Source organism: Necator americanus, chromosome X (genome assembly GCF_031761385.1).
Source record: "Necator americanus strain Aroian chromosome X, whole genome shotgun sequence".
Classification (NCBI taxonomy): Eukaryota; Metazoa; Nematoda; class Chromadorea; order Rhabditida; family Ancylostomatidae; genus Necator; species Necator americanus.
In genome coordinates, this window is record NC_087376.1 from 21,044,657 (window position 1) to 21,068,497 (window position 23,841).

Sequence of the window (23,841 nt, forward strand, 5' to 3'; positions counted from 1 at the left end):
TATTAGCACTCCTACTGGAAAAATGTGACAAGCATGAGAAGCCGACGGGACGTGCTTGTAAACCTATACGAAAGGTTCAAACTATGGTGATTGTGTGAACAAATCATTTTTTTTTTCAGTAAAACATATGGTTGAAGACATATTTCCCAATGTATGAGTAACAAAATTAACGATGAGAATTAAAGATCAAAGAAAACGACACCTTTACCGAAAAAGAGGCAAAGAGTTGTAGAATACATAATTCTTTACTAATTCAAATCCATGGCGTCTGTTAAGATCGCATGGATTGGCTTTATTGCAACAACAACTGTACTACTCATAAAGGGAATTAACTGAAACAAAACTTCTTGAACCACTTCAACTTTTTCTTCTGCTCTACTTCTACTTTAGCTATATTGTCGTCTCATGAACCATACAGGAAAAATCCATGTAGTGTTTCTTAATGTAAAACTTACCTTCATTAATACAAAGCAACACTGTAAGGATCGACTTCACATCTGAAAAGGGAGAACCAAGAGGAATTCCATTTCTAGGTTCCGTTCACTTTTTCCCAAAATTGGATGATTATTCAGAAAACTTCAAAATTACGATTCAAAAAATTCTTTAAAATTGTTGTCGTTAATAGAAAATGAACAGAAAGGACAAATTTTGGGTCATGTTCTCGCTCACTATAACGATTGAAAGTTAGCCTTCCTTTTTTTGAGCTCTCCTGACCTCAGTATTGGCGAATAAATTAGAGAGGCTTCACTAATCTCTCATTGATATACCAGCGCATTCGACTTCATTTCAGAATTTCTTGAAGGTTAGAGAAAATGAATGAGACTGCTTTGCAGAGACCAGACGATATATCAAGTCACTAATTCGTTCAAAACTGGCGTAAATAATTGGAATTTCTACCTGCGTTGGTCTTTTGCAGTGCTGTTTTGTAGCTCCGAATCATCTTGGAGATCGTTTCTGAATGGCACTGAGATATTCAAATTTTTTTCGTCGTAATGTTTTAATATTTATTCGCATTGTGTTCTAGTAAAACTACCTCTTACATGTTAGTGTTTTTTTTTTTCAAAAACACTACGATGACTTGCAAAAGTGTCGATTGTGCTTGCAATAAATAATAAATTAAGCAGACACCACTGATGAAAGAAAATCTTCAGCCTTTAAGAAAATGTAACTTAAGCTAGAGAAAACCGATGATTACCTAGCTGCTTCGTCGAACCGGCCATCTGATTCCGTGTAGAAAAGAGGACGGTTTCCTCTGTAATAATAGAAAGAATAAAAACTTCTGGTCAAAAGAATCCGAATGGGACGAAGATCAAGGCGAGTAAAGAAACATTTTTTGTTCTTTCGCTCCAATTCATGAATAGAGAGGAGATATACTTTGAAAGAAATTGGACTATATGCTACAACGTTTTGAAATAATAGATCCAGATATGGACATGCAGTCTTCCAAAATGAGTTGAAAGTCAAATTTCTTCAAAATGTTGGGTAATCAATAGGTTATTAGTGACATATGGGAACTGTCAAATAAGACCAGAGATAGAAGATAGTATATTATTTCATGTACGCCAAATATGCTTGTGGCTACGCATTCCACCAGGATTACGACCAGACAAGTTGGTGAATTCTATTCTATTACATGAAGTCATGCAAATAGCAAGGAAGTACGAAGATACTCGGCAGAATACTGGACCCATACTTATATTTCAAGGAAGATTTCGACTTTGTTCTTTCTTTGATTTCTTTTTCTCACTCAACAAACCATCTATCACTTGTCATTCTGGCAAAAATTAATTTTTCTTTTTAAAAGCTCATTTTTACCGAAATCTTAGTCCCCATATCCTGGATATGTTATTTTAGAACGCTGTTACAACGTAAATCTCAGACGTCATCCAAATCTGCCCATCCTTTCAAGAATAAGAGCGAAAACTCAAAAGGCGATTTCTTTTTTTTTCAGTTTATTAGATATCTTGGAGTTCTGGGGAACTACTCAGGTTACCGCTTCTCTTCACTTGCGCGACAGCTTGGAGACATGTTCTTGTCATAACCTTGTTCCACGTTTCCACATTCATCCTGCTTCTTCAGCACACTTGGCCTAAACTCTCTCACAATACATAAAAATATGAATGAGCAGAATGTTCTGCGCCATCTTCATGGATCGTTTTATGACAAGAAGTACTAAAGATGTGCAGTTTGTGAACTTCTGACCAGCGGCTCGAATTTACTATAAGAGAACTATAAACTTCTTGCTAGTAAAAAAATCAGCCCCCGAGGAAACCTGCTCGAGTGGAGCGCATAGCTGGAGTAAGCAACCCCACCGCTGAAGCACGCAATATTCAAATCCTTGAATAGAAATCTCGAGATCGCACGACCCCACGTCTTTCAAAGATTATACACTCCACGTCTGTCAAAGATACAAGTATATAGTATATATATATATATATATATATATATATTCGACTCAGTCGCCCGGCTAGTATTATCGCCTGACGCAGTTGCAAGCACCTCCGCAGAGCATCGCCTTTAAACGGCTTTGTCCAACCTTCTCAATCTACAGCAAATGCTCTTACAGAATACATTTATTCGCCACTGAGCCATATTCTGGCAATGGCCTGGAAAATTGGCGCATCACGTGAACCGCCTTTCGACACTGAGTGACCCGAGTTCCTCAGGTCGGCAATGCCCAGCAGAATTCAGTGTGACGAAAGAGAGTTGTTGCCAAAGGTTGCCAAAGATGCCACAATTTTAGGCATCTGACTTATTTGAGTCGGGCATTGGCAGTGTGCTGGACAGCAGCACTTTTTTTTTAAGAATATTTGAGTAACTTCCGCCATATAATTTTGCAACTTATATAGCTCGCACGCAACCAGAGCGTATACTCAAATACCTGAATGTATTCACTATAACACGGGCGAGCAGGTAACAATCAGACTCATATACGCAGCCCTTACATACATATATAAAGTTACTACTATTGTTATAAGTTGACTATTCACAGGTGATAGCAAAAGTGAAGCAAGTCCAACAACAACGGTTTTAACGGTAAATTTCTCCTTTTCCGTTCTCGAGAAACTTGATTACGTATTTGCTTGTACTAACGGATCGGTCAAAAATTATTATGCGAATGCGTTCTAACTGGTCTGAGAAGTTCTAACTGGAAGGTTTTATTGGAGTTGGAATGAAAACGTTCAATTACGAATTCAGCATGGATCTCGCATGAAAATGGGGGTTTCACCTTTCCTTGCAATTAAAGTCCTATTGATGTATGCTTCATGTGTCCTCTGTAATGCGCACGACACACCTTTCCTTATTAGCGGTTCGACGTACACCGGTCGGGTATTAAGAAATCGCTATCATTTTCGCAACATGTGCCAATCCGGTAGCTTCCTTGTCAATCGTGTAACATTACCAGTTTAGTTGACAAAGAGAATAACAGAAATAACCAAACAGACTTAGCAGCAATTTTAAACGGCGAGAGGATGTTACGTTCTAATGGCGTTATCCGTATCCTTGCCAGGATCTCTCCTGTTAGAGGATATCTGAGTTCACCCTGTTCTATTTTCATAATGTCTATATTCCATGAATCTTTACGTCTTGCCTGAACTGTCCATCAACGCAAGTCTCCACAGATCTTTCTTCACACTTTCCTCCACAACGTTCTGAAACGAGCACTAAGCGGCTTTCCCTCCGAGCAGTAGAGCCATCACCGCAGACGGTGCTGTCTGAGTCTCCAATCCGTACATAATGATGGAGTGAATGGCGGATAAGCAGAGTCCTATCTTGACTTCGTTGGTGATGGGCGTAGACCAGAAACAGTTGTTTCAAGGAGTTGAATGCAGAACAGGCATTAGCACATATCTGTTGTATATAACACTCGTAGCTGCCGTTGTTCTTCAACATACAGCCCAGGTGACAGAACTCATCGAGTTCAATCGTTTGTCCGTCCATCACGATTTGGAAGTCTTGACGAAACCTACATTTGCATCCACTTGCCAGGGTGCAGAAGTAGTCCATATGCTCTGCTAATTTTGATACAAGGTTGAAAACCCTGGATAAGGGATAGCATGTTGGTGCTCAGACGACGTCAGGAGGACACTTGTCCACTCTCCTTCACATGATATCTTCGATCGCGAAATTGAACAGGTGGGGGGGTCCTGCTACTGCCACTTGTCTTACTCCAGTTACAACTTCAAACAATGATGTGCATCCAGCTGGTGTTAGAACTTCAGTAGTTGTACTTTGGCTCATTTGATCAAGCAGCGAACGATCTTTCCTGGTACTCCATTGGCAGAAACTCCGTTGAGGTGACGGCCCCGATGAGAAGAGTTGAGAACAACCGCTTTACAAAAGAGTCGAGTTTCAGGCTAGGCTCATCCCATCTTTGCTTAACTCCAGCTGCAGTTGTTTTCCTGCATACAGCACATTATTCACCAGTTCGTTCGATTGTCCAACCACCCTGACTTACTTTAAGGTCTCGAGAAATCCCACTTTTGCCTTCATCAGAACGGAGTCCTCAATCGTACGTTGCAACTAGTTTCTATATAATGTTGACGGCGTTGTGGTGTTGTCTAAGTCTTGCAACTTCGAGCTGCTTGAAACGAATATCACTACACCGTCGGCATATTTGAGCTCGACCAAGGGAAGTTCTGATGGCACTTAAACGATATCAATGGAACATTGTTAAAATTTTTTGATTGACAGTAAAGTTGCATCAACTCCTCAGTCTTACTTCAGCTTCCATTATGAAAGGTGAAGTAAACCCGGTTGGTGTTGGTGTTCGAGCAAAACAGTTGCTTTTCGATTCATGTCGCTGGTTAAGCATGGGAACTTCCCTGGAATCCTATCAGCACAACGTTAATGTATGACTCAGTTATCATCATGAAGAAAACCGCCTCAATGACAAGAGTCGAAGCCGGCTTCGAAGTCCAGACAACCTAACTGTATAAAGTTCGAGTAGCGCTGTCACAATTCGATCTCACTCCTGAAAATGGGCAACCGGTCAGTCGTAGGCCGATCAGAACGAAAGTCGGCTCGTTCGTCACTTATGGTTCCATAGCGATGTTTGACGAGTCGATTCCTTATGATCCGCCCCAAAACTATGTAAGATCTTCGTTCTCAAACGCTTCTCCTGATTGAAACATCAGGAGTGCGGGCAACCCTATTCCCTCAGACACAAAGGCAATTTTTTTCATCAGCATTAGAGTAGGAAGCGTTTTCTCTGATAATATATATATATATAATAGATATAAAAAAGAAAACGGTAGAAATCATCCCACGTATGCTACTTAACTTTCAAAGGCGAGAAATAAAAGGAGTTGAAAACTTGGATCTGATGGATGGAGAATTTGATCTGGACAATATGGACTGGGGATGAACAAGAATAAGAGGAGAATATTTTTATAAGCTTCACATATGTGTTATTATAGCTGTCAGTGTAGTACTTTAGTAGCACGTATGCGACGCTTACAAACATATTCGGTTCAAAAATATAAAAAAAGATGCATGTTCATCATCTGTGTGATCCTATTGACAATCACATTGTTCGCCCACTTCACCTCTATGCACATAATCAGGGTACATCACTCGAGCAGGATCAATTACTTTGCCTAACTGGACGCGCCGGGGCTAGACCATTATCTGGAAGCATTATCTCTCTATGTACGTGCGGTTAGAAGTACAGTACATTTATCACCACTCGAAATTCCCAATGCCACAAAGAGAAGTCGGACGGACGAAATTTTACAAATTATGCAATTTTAAGGAACACTATCTAATATGTTCTAATATGTACCTTTGCTGCGTTAATGTTTCGACCCGATTTACATCACGCAGAGTAGTCGTGAACTGTTGCTGTGAAAGAGCGCCATTTCCATGTTGACGAGATTGCTCCTGCTTCACAGACATAAAAATGGAAGACGGATTGCAATCAAAGCCTTTTAATTGGATCCAATCACCAATTCATTTAGTTCATTAAAATGTAGAGAAGTGCTAACCTAAATTTATTTCTTCTAAAAACAAGGGATATACACAGCACTTGCCTACTTATTTATCATCTATAATCATGGTTCTCCACAAACGTTCACCGCCTCGCAGCGCGGTGTAGGTGACTCTGTCGCTCGAAATGTAATGTAATGAACGGAGGTATATACTCCGCTATATCTCCCAAGCTGATGATTTTAACTTTCATGACATTGTCAAAGAGACAACAGACAACAAGACAAATCGTAAGATGATTTGCCGATCCGTACTGGTGTGAGCTGAGATCGTAACAGCAAGGCTGCTCAGTGTAGAAAAAGACAAAATCCTCAGATAACAACCAATACCGTTCTCGAAGCTGCAAAATGAGCATCGAATTCCAAGCAATTGCTCTATAGGAGACACAGAGCACGAGCGACGCAGGACAGTTGGATGAGAGTAGTCATTTGCGCGGAAATGGTTCCGTCTCGGAATTTAGAAGACTGGCTTCCTTGTACACCGAGGTGTGGTTCATATTACCAGTCTCCACGACATCCTTTCACCTCTTCTGGCTATCGTTCGCTTCCGCTGCTTGCGCCAAAAATGCATAGTTATCATCAATTGCTGCTCAGCAACTGATGAAACCTAGTTGGAGGCATTTCATTATGGGTTGGAAGAAGTGATTCGTAACGAGGAGTAATTTTACAGGTTGATTATCGGATAGTTCACCAAATCAGGGAAGGTTTAGAGAAGGCTTATAGGACCGAAAACTTCGATAAGTGAACCGCAATGAAAAGAACGATCGGTTGTCTTCTTCCATGGGAATTCCGTTTCCATGAAGAAAGATCACTGTCGGTAGATAAGGGAGTCAACAAACGGCACCGGCTCGTGCAGCAATCGACAAACTGAAGCTGGTTTTGCAAATGGACAATAAATTGATCCGACAGCACCATACACCGAGTGAATGGCTGCGAACACGAAATGCAGAAAAGCGTTGCACTTCTTATGTCTATCCTTGTCGTTGGATGTACAAATAGAGGAAACTTCCAGGAGTGCAGAAGCACATCGCGAAAAAGTACAAGTCTAAGGAAATTCTCAGGGAGCTTCGCAAATGTTATGCTACGCTAACATCCTTCTTGGACGGAGACGAGATTCGCACTTCTTCTCATAGTGAGATGGAAATATCGGTGAAAAAGATCTACTCAAACGTTTCGCAGTTTTCATTCAATGTGAAGCCAGAAAATCTTCAAACTGTTCTTCGACTCTCGGTCGCAACTAGTTTTTCCTTCGAGAGTACTAATTGTGTATTTCGCCCGACTTTCTAGAGGGTGGCAGCCAATCCTCCACATCCTAGCACATATTGAAAACGCTGGACGTAGCTCAACCTCCAAAACAGGCTGGATATCGTCAATGCTCCAACTGTATGGGCCAAACCTAGGTCGTAACGAGAGTCATAGGAATTTGTCAGGAATACCATTTGCCTCTTCTTCTAGCCTTCGTCGACTACAACAAAGAAATCGACAGCATAGAAATGCATGCAATAAAGTCAACTTTGGTCGATCAAAGCTCAGGACAGTCGCATGTGAGGAAATCACTCAACTGTTAGCATCGATGCAATCCTACGATGTTGTTTTTCCAGCATTCTCTCATCATATTCACTCAAAGGACTCGGCAAGGCGATATTATAGCCGAGGCACTTCACAGCTGCATTACAGCTGACAACGAGGTTACTTGTTTGGAAAGAAAACGCTGTACATGTCGATGGAAGATCTTCCCAAGCTCTCGTTTCTTGGACGATACTCTTTCGAGAAGTGTGAGTGAATCAGCAGCGATGCTTATGGAAAACGAAGGAAAAACGAGGAGAGAACTTCAAATGAATCGGAAGAAAATATACAGTTCATAAAGAACCACGACTCCGAGGAAGAAGAAATACTGCTGAAAGCATTCAAATACTGGGAGCTTCATCGTGCGTGTGTCTCAAACGTTCTAAATAAACGTTGGGAGGGGCCTCAAAGTAGAACTGAATACCAGGATCAGAGCAGCCTAAGCAGCCTTCCCAATCTTCATGAAACTATGGACCAACTAAGAGACCGAAATCTTCGTTCTCACCTGTTCGACTCGACAAGTTTTCCATCGTTCTGCTACGTGATGGAAGAGTGGGCCGAGCTGGCACGCCAAAGAATCTACTTGTCAACCACAAAGTGCTCGAAAGATGTATTTCTGACGTTTGATTGGCGGACACAACACCTAAGCGGCGTACCGACATTTCCGACATAAGCACGTCTTAGCCGCGGTTCTCAATTTTGACATAAGAACAATGTCCCATTTTTGCAATATGGAAACGTATAGAATACGTGACAAATCTCAAGCACAGATGTGATGATTATATTGTATAAAGAACAGGCGATAGATAGACTGAAAGAATGTTAGAGTGGAACTCAAGAAACGCAAAACTCAAAGCTACATTATAGGATAATTGGCCACCGAACTTACTGCTTCCATTGGACTTTGGGCTAATTTCGTTGTGAAAACTTGGCAACTTAGACTTTAACATTCGCTGAACACAAATTTGATCACTTCGGGTGAAAATATTTATATTTTCACACTTTTCTTATTTTAATAGGAAAAGAGAGGCTTTGGAGAAATTATGAAACTGGTATAAAAGATGTTATTGTAGTGATTCAAAAGGAGAAGAAGAAAAGATAAATAAAAAATACAGCGGAGGAGAGCACGATTTCCTTCCTCCTCTGAGTGGTCTGACGGGATATATGTATACATGTCGGAAATACCTCGGCAAGGCTTGGTTGTCTCTGCAATGTATTCTGCCGACGAACTTTATCGTGCGGGTCTTCTGTTTTCATCAAAGAAGGCCCATTTGCAGAGGGTTTCTGTGCTGAAAAGAGAGCCAAGAGGCTGATAGTACCCATGAATGGAATGTTCTCAATAACTACTATCTACGAACCACTAAAACGCTACAGAGTTGTAGATTCTGTATCAGTTGTGTCGAAATGATGCAGAGTAGAAACCTTCATGCATGTGTTAGGGAGTGGACGACAGCTATGAGCAATTTCAAACTTTACGTGACGGTAAATACAGCATCTTTCAGGTCCTCCTCTCTCCGCTCTCTTTCTTCTTTCTTTTACGAGATAACTTTTGTTGTCATATGAGGTAGTAGAATACGAACAGTTTCAAATGTTGAATTGTAACTAAGAAACTGTTTTCTTTGTTGATTTCTTTGTTTCCACGTGAGAACCAGTGGGGTTTACCAAGTACTTGTTTTCGCCAACAAAAAGATAAAAGATAACATGCCTTGCCCTGTCTGCCAACTGGACATACAGGACGAGCATGCGTATATCTTCGGGAAATTTCAACGTATGACTTCAAGCCAAACTCGTTTAAAGTTCATGAGTGCGTATTAGGTCTATACAATCAAAAACAGGCAACCTATAACACGTGTCTTTAACCCCCAGGCAAGCCTGGTGCCAATTTATCGACACAGAAAAGATTGGCTGGTCCAAGGCATTTTCAAACTGTCGACAGTGCTGGCAAACTTCTGACCATTACCCTAGCTTTGCCTCTAGTTGCTATATTTCCTTAATTTTATACAGCTTTCTTTTGTTATCATTTTATGAAAAAGAAAGGAAACCTCTGGTCACTTGAACCGAGTCTTTTTTTGCTTCGCCGGAGTCATCTGCTGTATACTGTTGAGTCCGTAGTTGGTAGTGGGAAAGGAAGAATTCTATCAACTGACTCACATTCCACAACGATACTTATATAGATGCCGGTTAACCGGTTGACTTACAATATCTCCACCACCCACTGCGAACTCAACAAGTGACCATCAGGCGAGAAGATAGTCGGTGATGATGACTTAGTCAAGTAGTACCACCCTTGCAAGTCGATCAGGAATGGCCCGAAGATTGTCGAAACCATAACCGTTACAAGAATCAACGCCACAAGAATGAAGAGGAACAAGAGGAACTACCGTCAACCTCTCCGCTAGATCCCCACCCCCGCCTTTCCTGTGTCCATCTTATTAGCTGGATCACTGGAAGAAATACAGAAAGGAAAACAACCAAGCTACCAGTGCCGCTCAGGACTGGACTGCATCAAGATGTCGCTTCGTTCACTCAACACCGCGCATCTGGTATCAAAACATCATTGACAGCTCCTGGACGTAACTTAGAAGTGCACATTTGCAAGACCTCCGGCGTGTTCAGAGGAGTTAATGCACATCCACTTTCTCTATCCACGCACCACTTCCATGTTCACTAACAACCGACAGGAGGCTCATCATGGACAAGACATCTCCTGCGTCTCTGATAACTATCCTTTTCGCACCATTTGAATCAAGCAAATCTTCGCTTTTCTACTTCCTTGCCAAGACGTCCAACGTGCAGCAGATCCGGACGCTCAATTACACCCCCCTAGACTATTCGACCACCAAGCAGAACCATCTCCTAATGAATGTTTTCAAGCCCGGACATGGATGAAAGGCAATGCGACGCTTTACCTCAAATCCGATGACCAGTCAATTTTCATCAAAAAGAGACCGATCCTCCGTACCATACCTCGACGCCGAAATTGATTGTCTCATCACAGAAAATGTTATCTCCGCCGTCGATCACTCACAATGAGTTGCTTCTGCTTTCGTTGTGAAAAAGGCCAATGGATTCACCCGACTTCTAGACAGGACTCGATCACGCGCTGATGTTGCATCGGCTTCCGCGGCTCACCGCGTAGGACGTCTTCAATACCCACTCTACAGCTGCAATCGACCACCACTTGTAGTGAAGTCTACATCTGATAGCTTCCAGCGGATCATCGGCTTAATTATCTTTGCGCTTAACAACGTTGCTGCCTATCTCGACTAGGTCATCGTCAGCGGCGCTCTCCCGAAGCACAACGCCAACTTTGGAAGTCCTCTTCTCAAAAACATCCGGCTATGGTTTCCGCGTTCGCATCGACATGCGCACCTTCCGGTGGCCTAGTTCACCTACCTACCTACGGGATGTCAACGCTGTCTAAGGACACTGTCCAAACCTCAAAAAGACAAACGCTACCATACGCTGTCGAGAAGTTTCACCGATACATTTACGGACGTCATTTTAACCTTCTCACAGATTTTCTCAAGCAGCTCACAAGCTGCTTCTCGTTCTTTCGGTCTTAGAAAAGGAATCCCTGCTTATAATGCGAATAGTCTCCAACACCGGACGCTTGCGTTCTTCGTCTACGGCTTCGCTATCGAGTATCGGAATAACAGCAGTTTCAAAGAATCTGATGCCTCCTCCGACTTCTCTGCTTCTCAGTCGCTAGAAGAGGATGTCATTGTAAAAGTTGCCAGTAACGTCAACACTTTTGCAGTGACATCAACCGCTTACCGGTTACAGCCGAAGATGCTGTCTGCACAATGCTAATGAAGACAGGTTATTTCAAGTTCTAGACCATGCCCTGCGTAAACATTTGGCCGAAAAATGTTATCAATCACCGCAAATCTACCGCTGCTGAATAAATTCCGTTGCGCAATGATCTGTCGACTCACCAAGGATGTTTCATTTCTGGAGACCTCGTTGTCATTCCACTGTCATTTCGCCCTTCCATCAATCTATCTCTATCTTACGCAGTTTTACCGCCTTCGTTAATCCTAGGGGAGAAAAGTTGTATGCGAAAAATAATGATATGTTGTTTTTACAATCAGTGAAGGTCATGTTCGTAGTTCTTGTAGGTTAACCTGGTAAATGGCAGGCGTACAAGGCGATCGTTGTGGAGTATGAATCAGTGAATGAATCTTCCATCTCCACTGTCCACAGCACACTCAGCACTATACAGCAACTGTCTCCGGAAGTCATATACAGAACACTAGCACTAAGTCTTTCTTTATTGGTTTTGTGTGAATATATATCAGAACTGGAGTGAGACTGAAGGCACGAAATCACGAGAAGAATAATCATGATGTGTCAGACATCGACAGACTTTTGAACTAAACGCAATCAGATATTCAAGTGTACGCATTGAGAAGGTACGAGCTATATAACCTGCACAGTTATATGGCGCAAGATTCCATTGCAAAAAGGTGTCGTCCAGCACATCGCCAAAACCTATAGCCTAAGAGTTTAACTCCCTGAAGAGAGCACGGAATCTTTCGCAAAAACCATTCGTTTCGTCACGCTGAATTGCCAAACACAGTCGAAGGAACTTCAACAAATCGATCTGTCTGGGATTTTAGGGATTTTACGATATCTATGCGTGTCGTTTGCTGCGCTACAGGAAAAACGCAGAGGCTCGTAGTAAGTTTATGAAACTAAACTATCTACTATGTCATCTGTGGCGGTGCTGATACTGGTGGTGCTGATGAAGATAGAAGGCTACGCGATAGCCGTGAGGAACGACTACAACAACTTGGCGGAGTAATTCCGCTCCATGCCGTCTTGATGCGCCCATATACGAGAGCAGGATCGTAGAGGACACAAACTCTGGATTGTAAGTGCTCACGCATCTACGGAGACCGCTGAAGACAACATAAAGGACGCCTTCAACTGAATATGAAATGAATATGTTGATGTATAAATACCCAGCCAATACAATGTCGGAATCGAAGCGAATGCAAAGATGGACTTGAACGACAGTCCGATGTGCTAAGAAAACAGCATTATTCGGAGGAGCGCACGTCGGATAACTGTGACCGTCTGGTCCACTAATCTGAACAGACGGGCTTCATCTTTTCTTTAACATTCAAGAAGAATCATCGACGTCATCACTTCACATGGCAAGGGTTAACCCTTGCCATGTGAAGTGATGACGCCGATGATTGTTTTAGTGCCTGAAAAACAGCGCAAGGGTGGCATCAGAACTCTCAAACTTCAGCTGGACTACGTGCTGACGAGGAATACTCATCAGTTAAAAGTTCAAAATCTAGAACTGCCTGGGACACATTCGCATTCGACTCTGGCCATCGTTCCAGTTCCAGTTCTCAGTTTCACGAAACGGTCCCACAAAAGAAACCGAGGACTTCTTTTTCAACCGAAAATCGACATAGCACTTCTGAAAGACGAAGAGTAGAGAGCAAAATTCCGTCAATATGTGTTTAATCATGTTGGAGTACGAACCAGGCAGAAGCTCTGCCATGCAGAGTCCTACACAAAGTGCATCCAGGTCGCTCAAAAAAAAACACTTCTGGCTCTAATGCTGAGAAAGAAGTTTGCCCTTGCATCTTCTGAAAGAAAATCCACGTATAATTCTCTATGCGTCCGCTCGCAGCACTGGCGATTTTAACCAAGAAAAGCGTCTGAGAAGGAAATTGTGTCGTCAACTGAAAAAGTCCTTGAAAGGCCAGGATCCGCGGAAAAGCTATACTTCACTAAAAAAGTATAGCGGCAAGATGAAAAGGTGTTCACCGGTTTCCAACACTGGAAATGAAGTGGTCGTTGATGGAGCTACCCCACCAAATGCAGTTAACGTGGAATTACAAGTGCGAGGTTCTGGTCTGCACTCAGAACATAAAAAATGGAAAATCTACTGGAGACGACGCAATCAGAAATGCTGAAATATCTTCCTCTGTCTGGGATTCGTGAGATGACGAAAATCATCGGATGGATCGACGAAAGCACACGTGACTCGTGGATACACGCTATCATAATTTCCCTCCACAAAAAGTTGTCCGTCACGGACGCAAGGAACCTTCGGAAAATTTCATTACTGCATGTTATGTACAAGGCGGTTTTCGTTCTAGCCGATCAAAGATTGACCAGGCGTTCATCGTCGGGAAAACGACCGAAATCTGGCAACGGTATTTGAAGCCAGTGCAGTTAGCCCTTCTTTACTTCAAAACCGTTTTCGACTTTCCTCACCGCAGCCCTTTCCTCAGCACAGCTTGTGCCAATGGACTACCAGGAAAGCTCGTTCGCTGCTTGTTGACATGAATCAACGAACAACTGCTGCAGGTCGAACACCGGCCAGATCTACAACACCGTTTGAGGTGGTAACTGGAGTAGGACAAGAGGTTTTTCCAGGTCCAGGAGAGACAAGGGGTCTCATATATCTCCGAAATGCGAATATAGCATGACGGAGGATCCGAGTTCATGCATAGACAAAAATGCAATTTTTGCATAGACAAAAATGCAGTTTTAATTTTTGCCAAAACCCTGTATGAGTTATATGAATAACCTATCAGATGTTGATATAAATGCAGTAAGGAAACGTGAAGCATTAAGTAAGGAGAAATGTTACACTTAATTCTCGATTAGCCAAGATTCCAGCTCAACTTACATCGTAACGTCCTCATTACCTATCTTTTTACAAATTTTGTGGAATGGAACCCCACAAAATTTGTAGAAGGATGAGTGGTGAGAATTCACCTTTAATAAGTAATAAGTAATTCACCTTGTTTTGAAGTACAAGCTGCAGAATCCATGATGCTTTGTTTCAGTGTAGGCAACTGTTGTGGAGGCAATGTACTCTACAAAAATATGAAATACATAGCAATCATCATAAACTTTGGCAACGTTCTTTTTTACCTTGCTGCCTTCACTACTTTTGTCCACTTTATCAGGGTGCAGAGATTGTAGTACTCCGAACACATCTTGCGGTTGTTGTGGCTGAGGTGGAAATGGAATTGGGCTGAAAATACAAAACCATATACGGTCCATAACTACATAAGCATGCCTTGCGGGATGAAGTGCTTGGCGTGAATTAATTCGATTGAAATATGCTAAAGCGTTCATTTTCAACTCAGTTTCAGTCGTTCAAGATTTATGAATGCGTATACGGCCTATAAAATGACGTACAAGGGCCAGCCGTTGTATAAGGTCGATGTTTCTGTCCTCTCAGACAAGTCTGGTACCAATTCATCGAATGAAAGGTTTTGGTTGACCTAAGACAATTCCGTACCATCGGCTGCACAGTCGCAGCGGAAACTCGGGTAAAAACGACCTGAAGGTAGGTGCATTTGTGTACGTGGCTGCACTCAAAGAGGCGCTGAAGAGCTAGCTATCGATGTGGGACTTTCGCTCATCTTTACAGTCCACGAGGGTTCCACTTCCATCGCAACCGCTATCTCCAGCGCACCACTTCGAGCACAGTTTACAACTACATTAGCCTACAGTTCGTTTTATTCCGTCTCTATCACTCTGCTGCTATCCATAATCATTGTCAAGATATGACACGACTTTTGTTCTCTTGTACTTGTCTAAAAGTTTTTTTTTTGTATGGAACCTTTATCCGCCTAACGTTCCGGTAACGCTAACGCTATTTTGTCGTCCTCAGGGGCCTAAACAGAGGTTGATTGGAACAATGCTACGTTTATTAGGTCAAGTGCCTACCTTGAATCAATGTTTCGATAATGTGTAGCTGTTTGGGTTTGCCTACCGTTTTGATGCTTTCTGTAGGGTGATGAGGTGCTTGAGAGGATAAATCACTAATGGTTTTGATTTTTCAGGCTCTGACGAAGGCGATAACGTCGAAACGTTAGCTGTTGTTTAATAGAGACGATCATCTCCAATCTTATCTACAGTTCAAGAAAATCAATTGAAAACTACGTTTCGATAATCGTTCAAGGTAGTGAAGACGGAAGGTAATACATTTGAAATAGTCCGACATAGTGCTCCACCGGCTGGTAGCATGCACTTGCCACTGCTCAGTGTACCAAGGAATGGGTACTGCTATGTATGGAGTACTGTTGTGGTACTAGCGACGATATAGACGATCTACATCGACTTGATCTACGCACACAACATCAGGCAGTTATAAATCACATAGTGGTAGCAGTGGCAAGAAATCATTTGTTATCAACACGAATTCATTTCTATTAATTATTGAAGGGTTTCGACTTTTTGTCATGAGATAAGCTTGGTAAACCAATCAACAAGGCAAGTCAAGTTATGTGGCCAATGTCGGGAACGTTTAACTTCCTCGTTCTCTTTTCTCTGTAAACTCATCTGGACGATCCATGAATTATATTTTTCGAAACAGACGATGGAATCGAGAAGCGAAACTCCTATTCTCAATTCATTGATAAATCATGATTCTACAAAAAAAAAACGAGCCAAACAAAGTAAATTTAGAGCAGTGTTTTTCCAGCTTTTAAAAATATTGCGCCCACACAACCAAATGAACTTTAAATAGAAGGTTGTGGTGTACTGCAATTTGTGTTGTGCAACGCTTGCGAAAAGACTATAATGCAACAAGTTAACTCAATTATTCCGTACTTGACAATAAGCTTTTGTCTTGACGAATTGAAAACCTATATCTGTACAACACAAAACATTTTTTCAATTTGTTTCTGTGCTCGGTGTAGTCGCGCGTTATTTTACAAGTCACCTGCAAATACTAGTTGAAGCAGTCTATGCCTACCAACGCAATTTCACATCTCAAGACACACCTCAACTTTCAATTTGATTTCAATAAGAATTATTACATGCATACAAAATGGCCAAAAACTAACAATTTTAGAGAAGATAATTTCCTAGGCTTCAGTTAATTTCAATTTTTCACTTGATATCGTGGATATATTGATCATTTCGTTGAAGAGTAACCCGTGAGCGTTTTTTCTTTCTTTCACAAGAAAAAAACAACTAAAAATAAAGAATATTTTGAAAACATGATGCTTCCTTCAATGAAGAATTCATTAGTACTCAGATTTTTTATTCTTTTAATTTCTCGCCTTTCGTTTCTAAATCACTAAATTGGAGTATCAGGCTGAGAAAAGAAATTATCCATAGGAAGATGCACAAGATTTCGTCAGCACTTATTCCTGTGTGTATGTTTAGGCTTGAATCCTCGCCCCAGCTTTCCGCTGGCGAAACATTATCTTCCTTGAGACCATGAATTTCCTCAATTACTGAGATTTCAATTAGTCGTATTCGCGACACAACACCCATCCTCTGATAAGGGATAGGAGACAGAGAGGGTTTTAAAAACTGTCGAACATGCTTGGGACCATGCCTTGTCCGAGAAACTAGGACTGAAACTATAAACTAGGACGACCATGCCTGACAAGAAAAACTAGGACTATTGTCCAGAGAAGATACATTCTCGGTACTGTATCAATGTAGATTGCTTTAACAGAGTGAAGAGATAGTTGCTGTGGTAACAGCCGGCGAACGACATTGCAGAGCTCCTGAAAACCTCCTGTTAACATTACAAAAAGTCTTCTTTGCTCCTGAGGATGAAATTTGGACATTGTTCTCCTTTTTTTACCGCTGACAGTTTTCTATACCAATTCTCAGCCGTATTCTCGGGACACTTCTGCTACGACTTCGCAATGGTGTGGACGTGACTGTGAGAGTCGATTTCTGATGCACAGCGGTCGTATGTTACTAGTTTTCCACGCCGATGAGTTCAACTTTTCCGACAATGTCAAAGATCAGAAGCTATGCTAAAAGTAAATAATTGCCAAGATCTCTACCGCTGCGGCAAGACAAATCGTAAGATGATTTGCCGATCCGTACTGGTGTGAGCTGAGATTGTAACAGCAAAGCTGCTCAGTGTAGAAACAGACAACATCCATCGTGCTCGTGTCTCAAACGTTCTATGAACGTAGAGAAAGGCCTGAAAGTGGAACTGAATAGCAGGATCAGAGCACCCTAAGCAGCCTTCCCAATCGTCATGAAACTATGGACCAACTAAGAGACCGAAATCTTCGTTCTCACCTGTTCGGCTCGACAAGTTTTCCATCGTTCTGCTACGTGATGGAAGCGTGGGCCGAGCTGGCACGCCAAAGAACCTACTTGACCACCACAAAGTGGTCGAAAGATGTATTTCTGACGTTTGATTGGCGGACACAACACCTAAGCGGCGTTCCGACAGTTCCGAATTAATGACTGCGTATCATGAACTTGACGATTTTGACTTTGTAGGTTTGAAGGTGTGAGAAAGGGCGTTTGTTCCTGCAAGCTACGTGCAAAAGCACCACTCTTTTGCACGTCCACGAGCGAGCGGAACGATCGAAGATCAAAGACGCTATCGTACTTGAGAAGGAAGTGACATTAGGTAAGTAGAACATGTGATGTGTTCTAACACAACCGTTGAAAAAAAGCTAGCTTTGCAGAACTAACTTGCGAAACAGGTGGCGCACAACAGGGATACCGGCGATTCGATGAACAGAGTTCTTCACAAAAGTCTTCGAAAAAGAAAAAAAAAGAAACCGCTCACTCCACCGCGCGATTCGTGCGCAGCCGCTCAAGCGACTGTCCCAAGCTTCACGTCGTTTTGATCCGATATATGTCATATTCGTCGCTGTTCCAAGAACATGTATGTTCGTTTCTCTCGAAGGGCACGCCTTATCCCGCTATTCCAATACCAGCCTGAATGTCCGGCTAAAGCATAAAGCTAGTTTTTTGGTGTTCGCTTCGCTCGCCTTCACCGACCAATAAGAAATGACAGTAGAAACATTTTTTGTAAGATTAGAATTGCTTTTTTCTATCAACGCTCTCTTCAATTTTCTCCCGAAAATTTAAGTATAGATGTAAGATTTTATGGTTTTTCCCTAAGCGAGTCAGTTCTATATTTGGAGAACAATCAACCTTGATTTTACATCTATGTTTCTCTCAAGTCTGCACAATTTGGAAACATTATTCAAAGTGTGAGTCTCCTCCGTTCTCAACTATTAGCAAAGAATGATGTGCTAACATGAAATGACGTGAATATCACTATCGTAGCGATGAAAATAACGTTCCCGCGTAAACTTTTGGCTACTATGTATTGTATTTGATCAGCCGTTCGGACGTGTTTCCCCTTCTTGAAGAAAAGGTCTTAGCAGCATCAGGAGGCATGCTGGGAAACTGATATGCGAAGGAACCATAGAAACCCATTCTGCCGCGTTGGTGCTCTCGCGTACCAATCCGGCGCAGTGGAATCCGTTTCTCACCGCTCTATACCTTTCTGGCACCGCCGCACCATTCCGACTCCGTTTGAACCGTCCCACCCCGTTCTACAGCTATTTGGCTCCGAGGCACGAATTCGACGCCGTAGGATCCGCCCACCCAATTTTACCGCGTTGAGGTTCCATGCATGGCTGCATAGCTTTGGACAATAGTGAAAAGGTAGAGTGCTCGTTTATCAGATGCATGCTGATGGTTCGGCACCTCACCGGTGCAGACACACACACACACACACACACACATACATACATACATACATACATACATACATACATACATACATACATACATACATACATACATACATACATACATACATACACGTACACACACATACACATACACACATACACACATACACATACACACATACACACACATATACACACATATATACACACATACACACACAGACTAAGCGCGTTAAGCATGGCTGAGCGGCAAAAAACAACAAAAACTGCACCAGGCTTCGACCAACTTGACTTATATATTTTCACAGCATGTATCCCTCCCCAAGTGCATTGGTTTCTTTTAAAATAGTCTCTATACTTTTTACATGCTACTATTCAGTGACATCAAAGGACAATAGCCAAAGGATTAAGGCACTTTCACGGACGGTAAGTAGAAAATGTGAGCTATATAACTTGTGCAACACGGAGCGCTGTTTCGTCGGCTGTAAATGAAGGCTGGAAGGGAATACTAAGTAAAACTGTCCAGGAAGATAGCGCATGCAGTTATATGATTCCCTAACATTAGCAACAACCCACCAAGTTTGTCTATCTTCAGGTAAAAAAAGAAACCTCATGCTCTGGCACGGGCTGTCGTGACCAGCGTTGCTCAATTTGTGCTGGACCTCGTCGGGTTGGAACCACTTTCCTGTTTTAGCGAGAATTTGCTGCCTTTTTTGACACAGCGAACATGCCCATATGGCCTGTAAACAGATAAAGTTCAAATTTATAATCTAATTATTTGATCTCACGGAACAAGAGTAACACTAGTATGTGGCGGTATAATAAGGATGTTTACCTTATTCTTACTTTGAGACCGACCCCCGCAACGAGCACAGCTTCGAAGCTGGCAGTAGAAACATTTGTGACCTAAATAGTAGAAGACATAGGATTTCATGCTGCTGGCGCTCTCGTGAAGAGAAAATCTGAGGTAAAACTAACCTATACCGTCCGCAAATTTTGTCTTTTGGCATATTTGACAGATGGCGTCATCTTGCGTCCCAACAAGCCGACGAGCGATTTCTTTCCTTTCATTGATTTGTTTGTCGATTCGATCCAGTTCGGCGTCTGCTTTTCTGAATAACGCCCTGGATATGAACTAGATAACAACCATTGATTGAGATCTCTCACTTAGTTTACATAGTTGCGTCAAAGCGACCTGAAAGATGGTAACATTGCGTATTTGTTTGAGCTCGACTTGGCGCGGTAGAGCTAACGGTTGCAGTCGAAGTGGGACTCTGGAGCCAGTTAGGGTCGCAGTCGCTAGATGGGTGCGTATCGTTAAGTACCCGCTGCCGATTATCTGCAGCCGGCTAAGTGCCTGCAGAAGAGGCTGTCGGTAGGCCAGAGTAAGCATATCTTAGGCTACCTGTGATCACTAAGCCACGCCCATCGATCACCACATCACTGAGGTCATGAGCAATGTTTGTATTGCAATTACGTGATAGAGTTGTCTTCTACGAAGGTTCAAAGAACAAGAAGGCAACAACGTAGCAACGTAGAAAGTGGAAGAAAACGTAGAAAATGAAAATGCTAAAAACGAAGCAAAAACGTAGAAAATTTGTACAATAACAAAACATCATCAGAAAACATAAATGAAGCTGACTATGTTCCAAAATAAAAATTAAAAAGAAAATCAATCGTAAGAACGAGAACCGGGAAGGCGAAGAAAATTTTTGGTTTAAAAAAGTAAAGCAAATGTTGCAACAAATGCAAACATAGCTAGCTGAAAATTGAAAACCTTCCAAAATAAAAGTTAAAAGGTGTAGTTACGAGAACCTGGTTTTTTAAAGATGTAGAGGTGTGATGCCAGTCGTTTTCCCTAATGATCGCCTGTCGCGGCGGCTGCGGGTACCTAACGACCCCCTCGCTAGATCTACCGGGCTACCTCTAGCCTACTTCAAAATTACAAGATAGACTTTTCTGCTATTGTCGGTCTATAAAGATATAGTTGCGCAAGCTCACCGTTAAACCACCATCACGTGTTGACGAGCCCGATCAAAATTTTAGAAGATTTCTTTTCTTTTTCCAATACCCACTTACGATCAGAAAATAACAATGGAATAAACAATACCAAAGTACACGGATGGTTTGCTCTAATTGCATGACACGTGCTGAAACATCTACGTCTACACAAAGGTCAACAGTATTATCAAATTAACTTGAACATGAATAAAAAAAACCAGCGGCAATCTTCTGGCGAACACTACCAGCTACAAAGAACAAGACAACATTTTTCCGCAAGAATATAGTCGGGTCAAAAAGACATGAATTACGAGTGTAATTGCGGCGCATTTGCGTACGCGGTGGAAGAAACAGTTGGAACGGAGGGGGACCGTCGCAAACTGTAGTGATGGGTGGTGCCAGCAAGGGTCCCAGTACGCTCCTAGCCGCTACGCTCCACCGAAGCGCCTCGAGAGAAGCTGTGTACGCAGTTGCGTACGTGTTTCATGTCGTTTTGACCTCACTACACCACAGCAGGGCTGCGCGGGCGGCTGCATCGCGGCGTGCTGGCCCGCTGCCTTTTCTGGTAAATCGCAGCCCTTTCGCAGGCGTGAGGGTCTTTATTGTTAAAAGGCAATCGTAGCTATTCGACCTTAGATAAATAGGTGGAAGTGGTAACTTCTACGTTCGCTACACTTGCTTCATTGCCTATCCTAGGCTTAAAAGTCTGCTAGCTAAGGCAAGTTATTTCTAGACATGTATTCTATGTCGTGACGTCTTTCTCACTTGAATAGTCTTTATTTCTTGGCATTTGCTGGCATTAAGTTGTTTTGGGCAGGGACGTTAATGTTAACTCGTGGCTTCTACAACTCACTGCTAGCACAATCCTGTCTGTTGATGCATTCTTTATGTAGTTGAAAATTGGGTTTCTTTTACGGGTTGTTGTCATATGTCCACACATTTCCACTGATCTTTATCTCTCCCCTTCAGAAAATGCATTCCACCTTCCTCTCCTTCCTCGTTGCTAAGCTTCGATCTCGGAACACGATAATTGATAATTTGTAATGTTTGCTGCCATACTGCCCCTCTTTGCCGACCATATGGCAAGGAGGCGGCGCACTTGCAGTAAAATGTTGCTTTTACACTAGCCGGAGCAGACCGACAATTATTCTGTGCTCTTAACTTCATAGTTTTTTTTATAAACATTACCCCTGAAGGACCCTTTACTGTCTTGGGTATAAAGTCCCCAATTATCGTGAGCCATTCCACTCACGCGCACAATTTTCTGGTGTATCGGCCAAATAAAGTGCCGTAAAAGTGGGGAGTGGGACAAGATGTACTCGTGAAAACCGGCTGACCACTCCTGTCCTTTCTTCGGCACTGCGCTCCTCCGCGTAATTACGACTGCCGCTCCACCAGCAAACATCCTCCACGACCGCCTGAGATCACCTACACCCCGCTTCCCTATTGCTCTAATTAACGCCGCGCGCGACGTTCGCACCGCGACGAAGCGGTGGATAGTGTGAATTTTGAAGAGGGGAGTGAAAAACGAATTGCCGAAGCGAATTCTGATGTACGGATATAGTAAACTAAGCTCATATTATTGGGAATAAAAGAGAAGAAGTAGACCCTTCTATCCAATGTAACTTTACATAAGTAAAAATTATCCCAAAAAGATGCTCCAGGGAAAAGAATAACATGCATATATTTTCACACATCTCATAATTTAACACATTTCATGCCCTAAGTCTTCTATATAAATTAGCAGTGCATATGCAAATAAGTATGTGTTTGTCACGATGCCATTCAACAAATTCGTGTTCAACTTTCAACTGCGGCAGCTATAATAACAGCAACTTTATGCGCTTATTACTTTGTATAGATTCTTTAAACTCCTTTCTACATTTTACCTTTTCAAAATTTTACATAGATAAAATGTTTATTTAGAGCGCATGTCAAATATTTCAACACTTGCTTGCACGTTTTATACAGTTTTATATCTTGTAAAACTAAACAAACAAAACTTTGTATGGTTCTTTAAACTTCTTTCAACAGTGTTCTATCGCTTCATTTCTATCGATTCTCTGTATAAAATCAATATGACAGCTTAGGTGTATTAGTGACGAACAGAGACCTTTGTATCTTCGAGATCCTTTAGGTACCTTTAGGTACAGTGTATGTCTGCGAGACATTATTCGCGCCTCGTTAATCGTTGGATGCCAGTTTTACCCAGCTAGATAAGCAAAAATAAATTCCTAGAAAGCGAAAGTAAAAAAAAAATATAGCATTACACCGATCAGTGGGACATTTTTTGAAACATCGCTTGCATTCCCAGAGATGAATGAGTGTCTTCCACCTAACAAGTTGAAACAGGATAATTTCATTTTCACTCGCATTTCTAAATGGCATATCACTTATAGAAACCTATTTCATTCTTTCCTTCTTTTATGTTAACTTACAAGCACACTTTATGTGTGCTTGTAAGTTAACATAAAAACTTTATGACCTTCAAACAACATCTAATACCAGGTACTTTCCTTTCCGTTCGATTTTAAAAGCGCATCATAAGAGCTGCAGGGGCGGCGAAAAAAAATCGTCGTAAGAGCGGCAGACGCGGCGAAATGGGTGGGGAGGGTGGCGTGGGCGGGGCATCTTGAAGACGTAGCACAAGAGGAGCAATCAGGCTACTATAGCGATTATGGCGGTATCAGGAGATGAGCGGTGCAATTAACGACGCTCGTTAGCCTCCTGGATACACGGCGGCACATCATACGGGTACCTCCTGACCGTTCCTCGTGAACGTGCAGCAAACCCCTCATCTGCCCACAACAATCCCATAGCTGTGC

The 23,841-nt window shown here is 42.2% G+C and overlaps 1 protein-coding gene across 2 annotated transcripts; it reads right to left on the reverse strand.

Moving 5' to 3' along the window:
* Positions 1–460: 460 nt before the first annotated feature.
* On the reverse strand, positions 461–22,421 carry RB195_024522 (uncharacterized protein; the record flags this gene model as incomplete). Of its 2 annotated transcripts, none has more annotated exons than XM_064212336.1 (12): positions 461–497; positions 898–954; positions 1,196–1,252; positions 1,994–2,089; positions 5,786–5,883; positions 8,739–8,842; positions 14,329–14,404; positions 14,463–14,565; positions 19,625–19,755; positions 19,851–19,921; positions 19,994–20,139; positions 20,341–20,408. In XM_064212336.1, the coding sequence occupies 12 exons, from the start codon at positions 20,406–20,408 to the stop codon at positions 461–463; spliced, it is 1,044 nt and encodes a 347-aa protein (XP_064068216.1). The 2 variants fall into 2 exon arrangements, with proteins under 2 accessions (XP_064068216.1, XP_064068217.1); XM_064212335.1 differs by having other exon boundaries at positions 5,786–5,886.
* Positions 22,422–23,841: the final 1,420 nt, after the last annotated feature.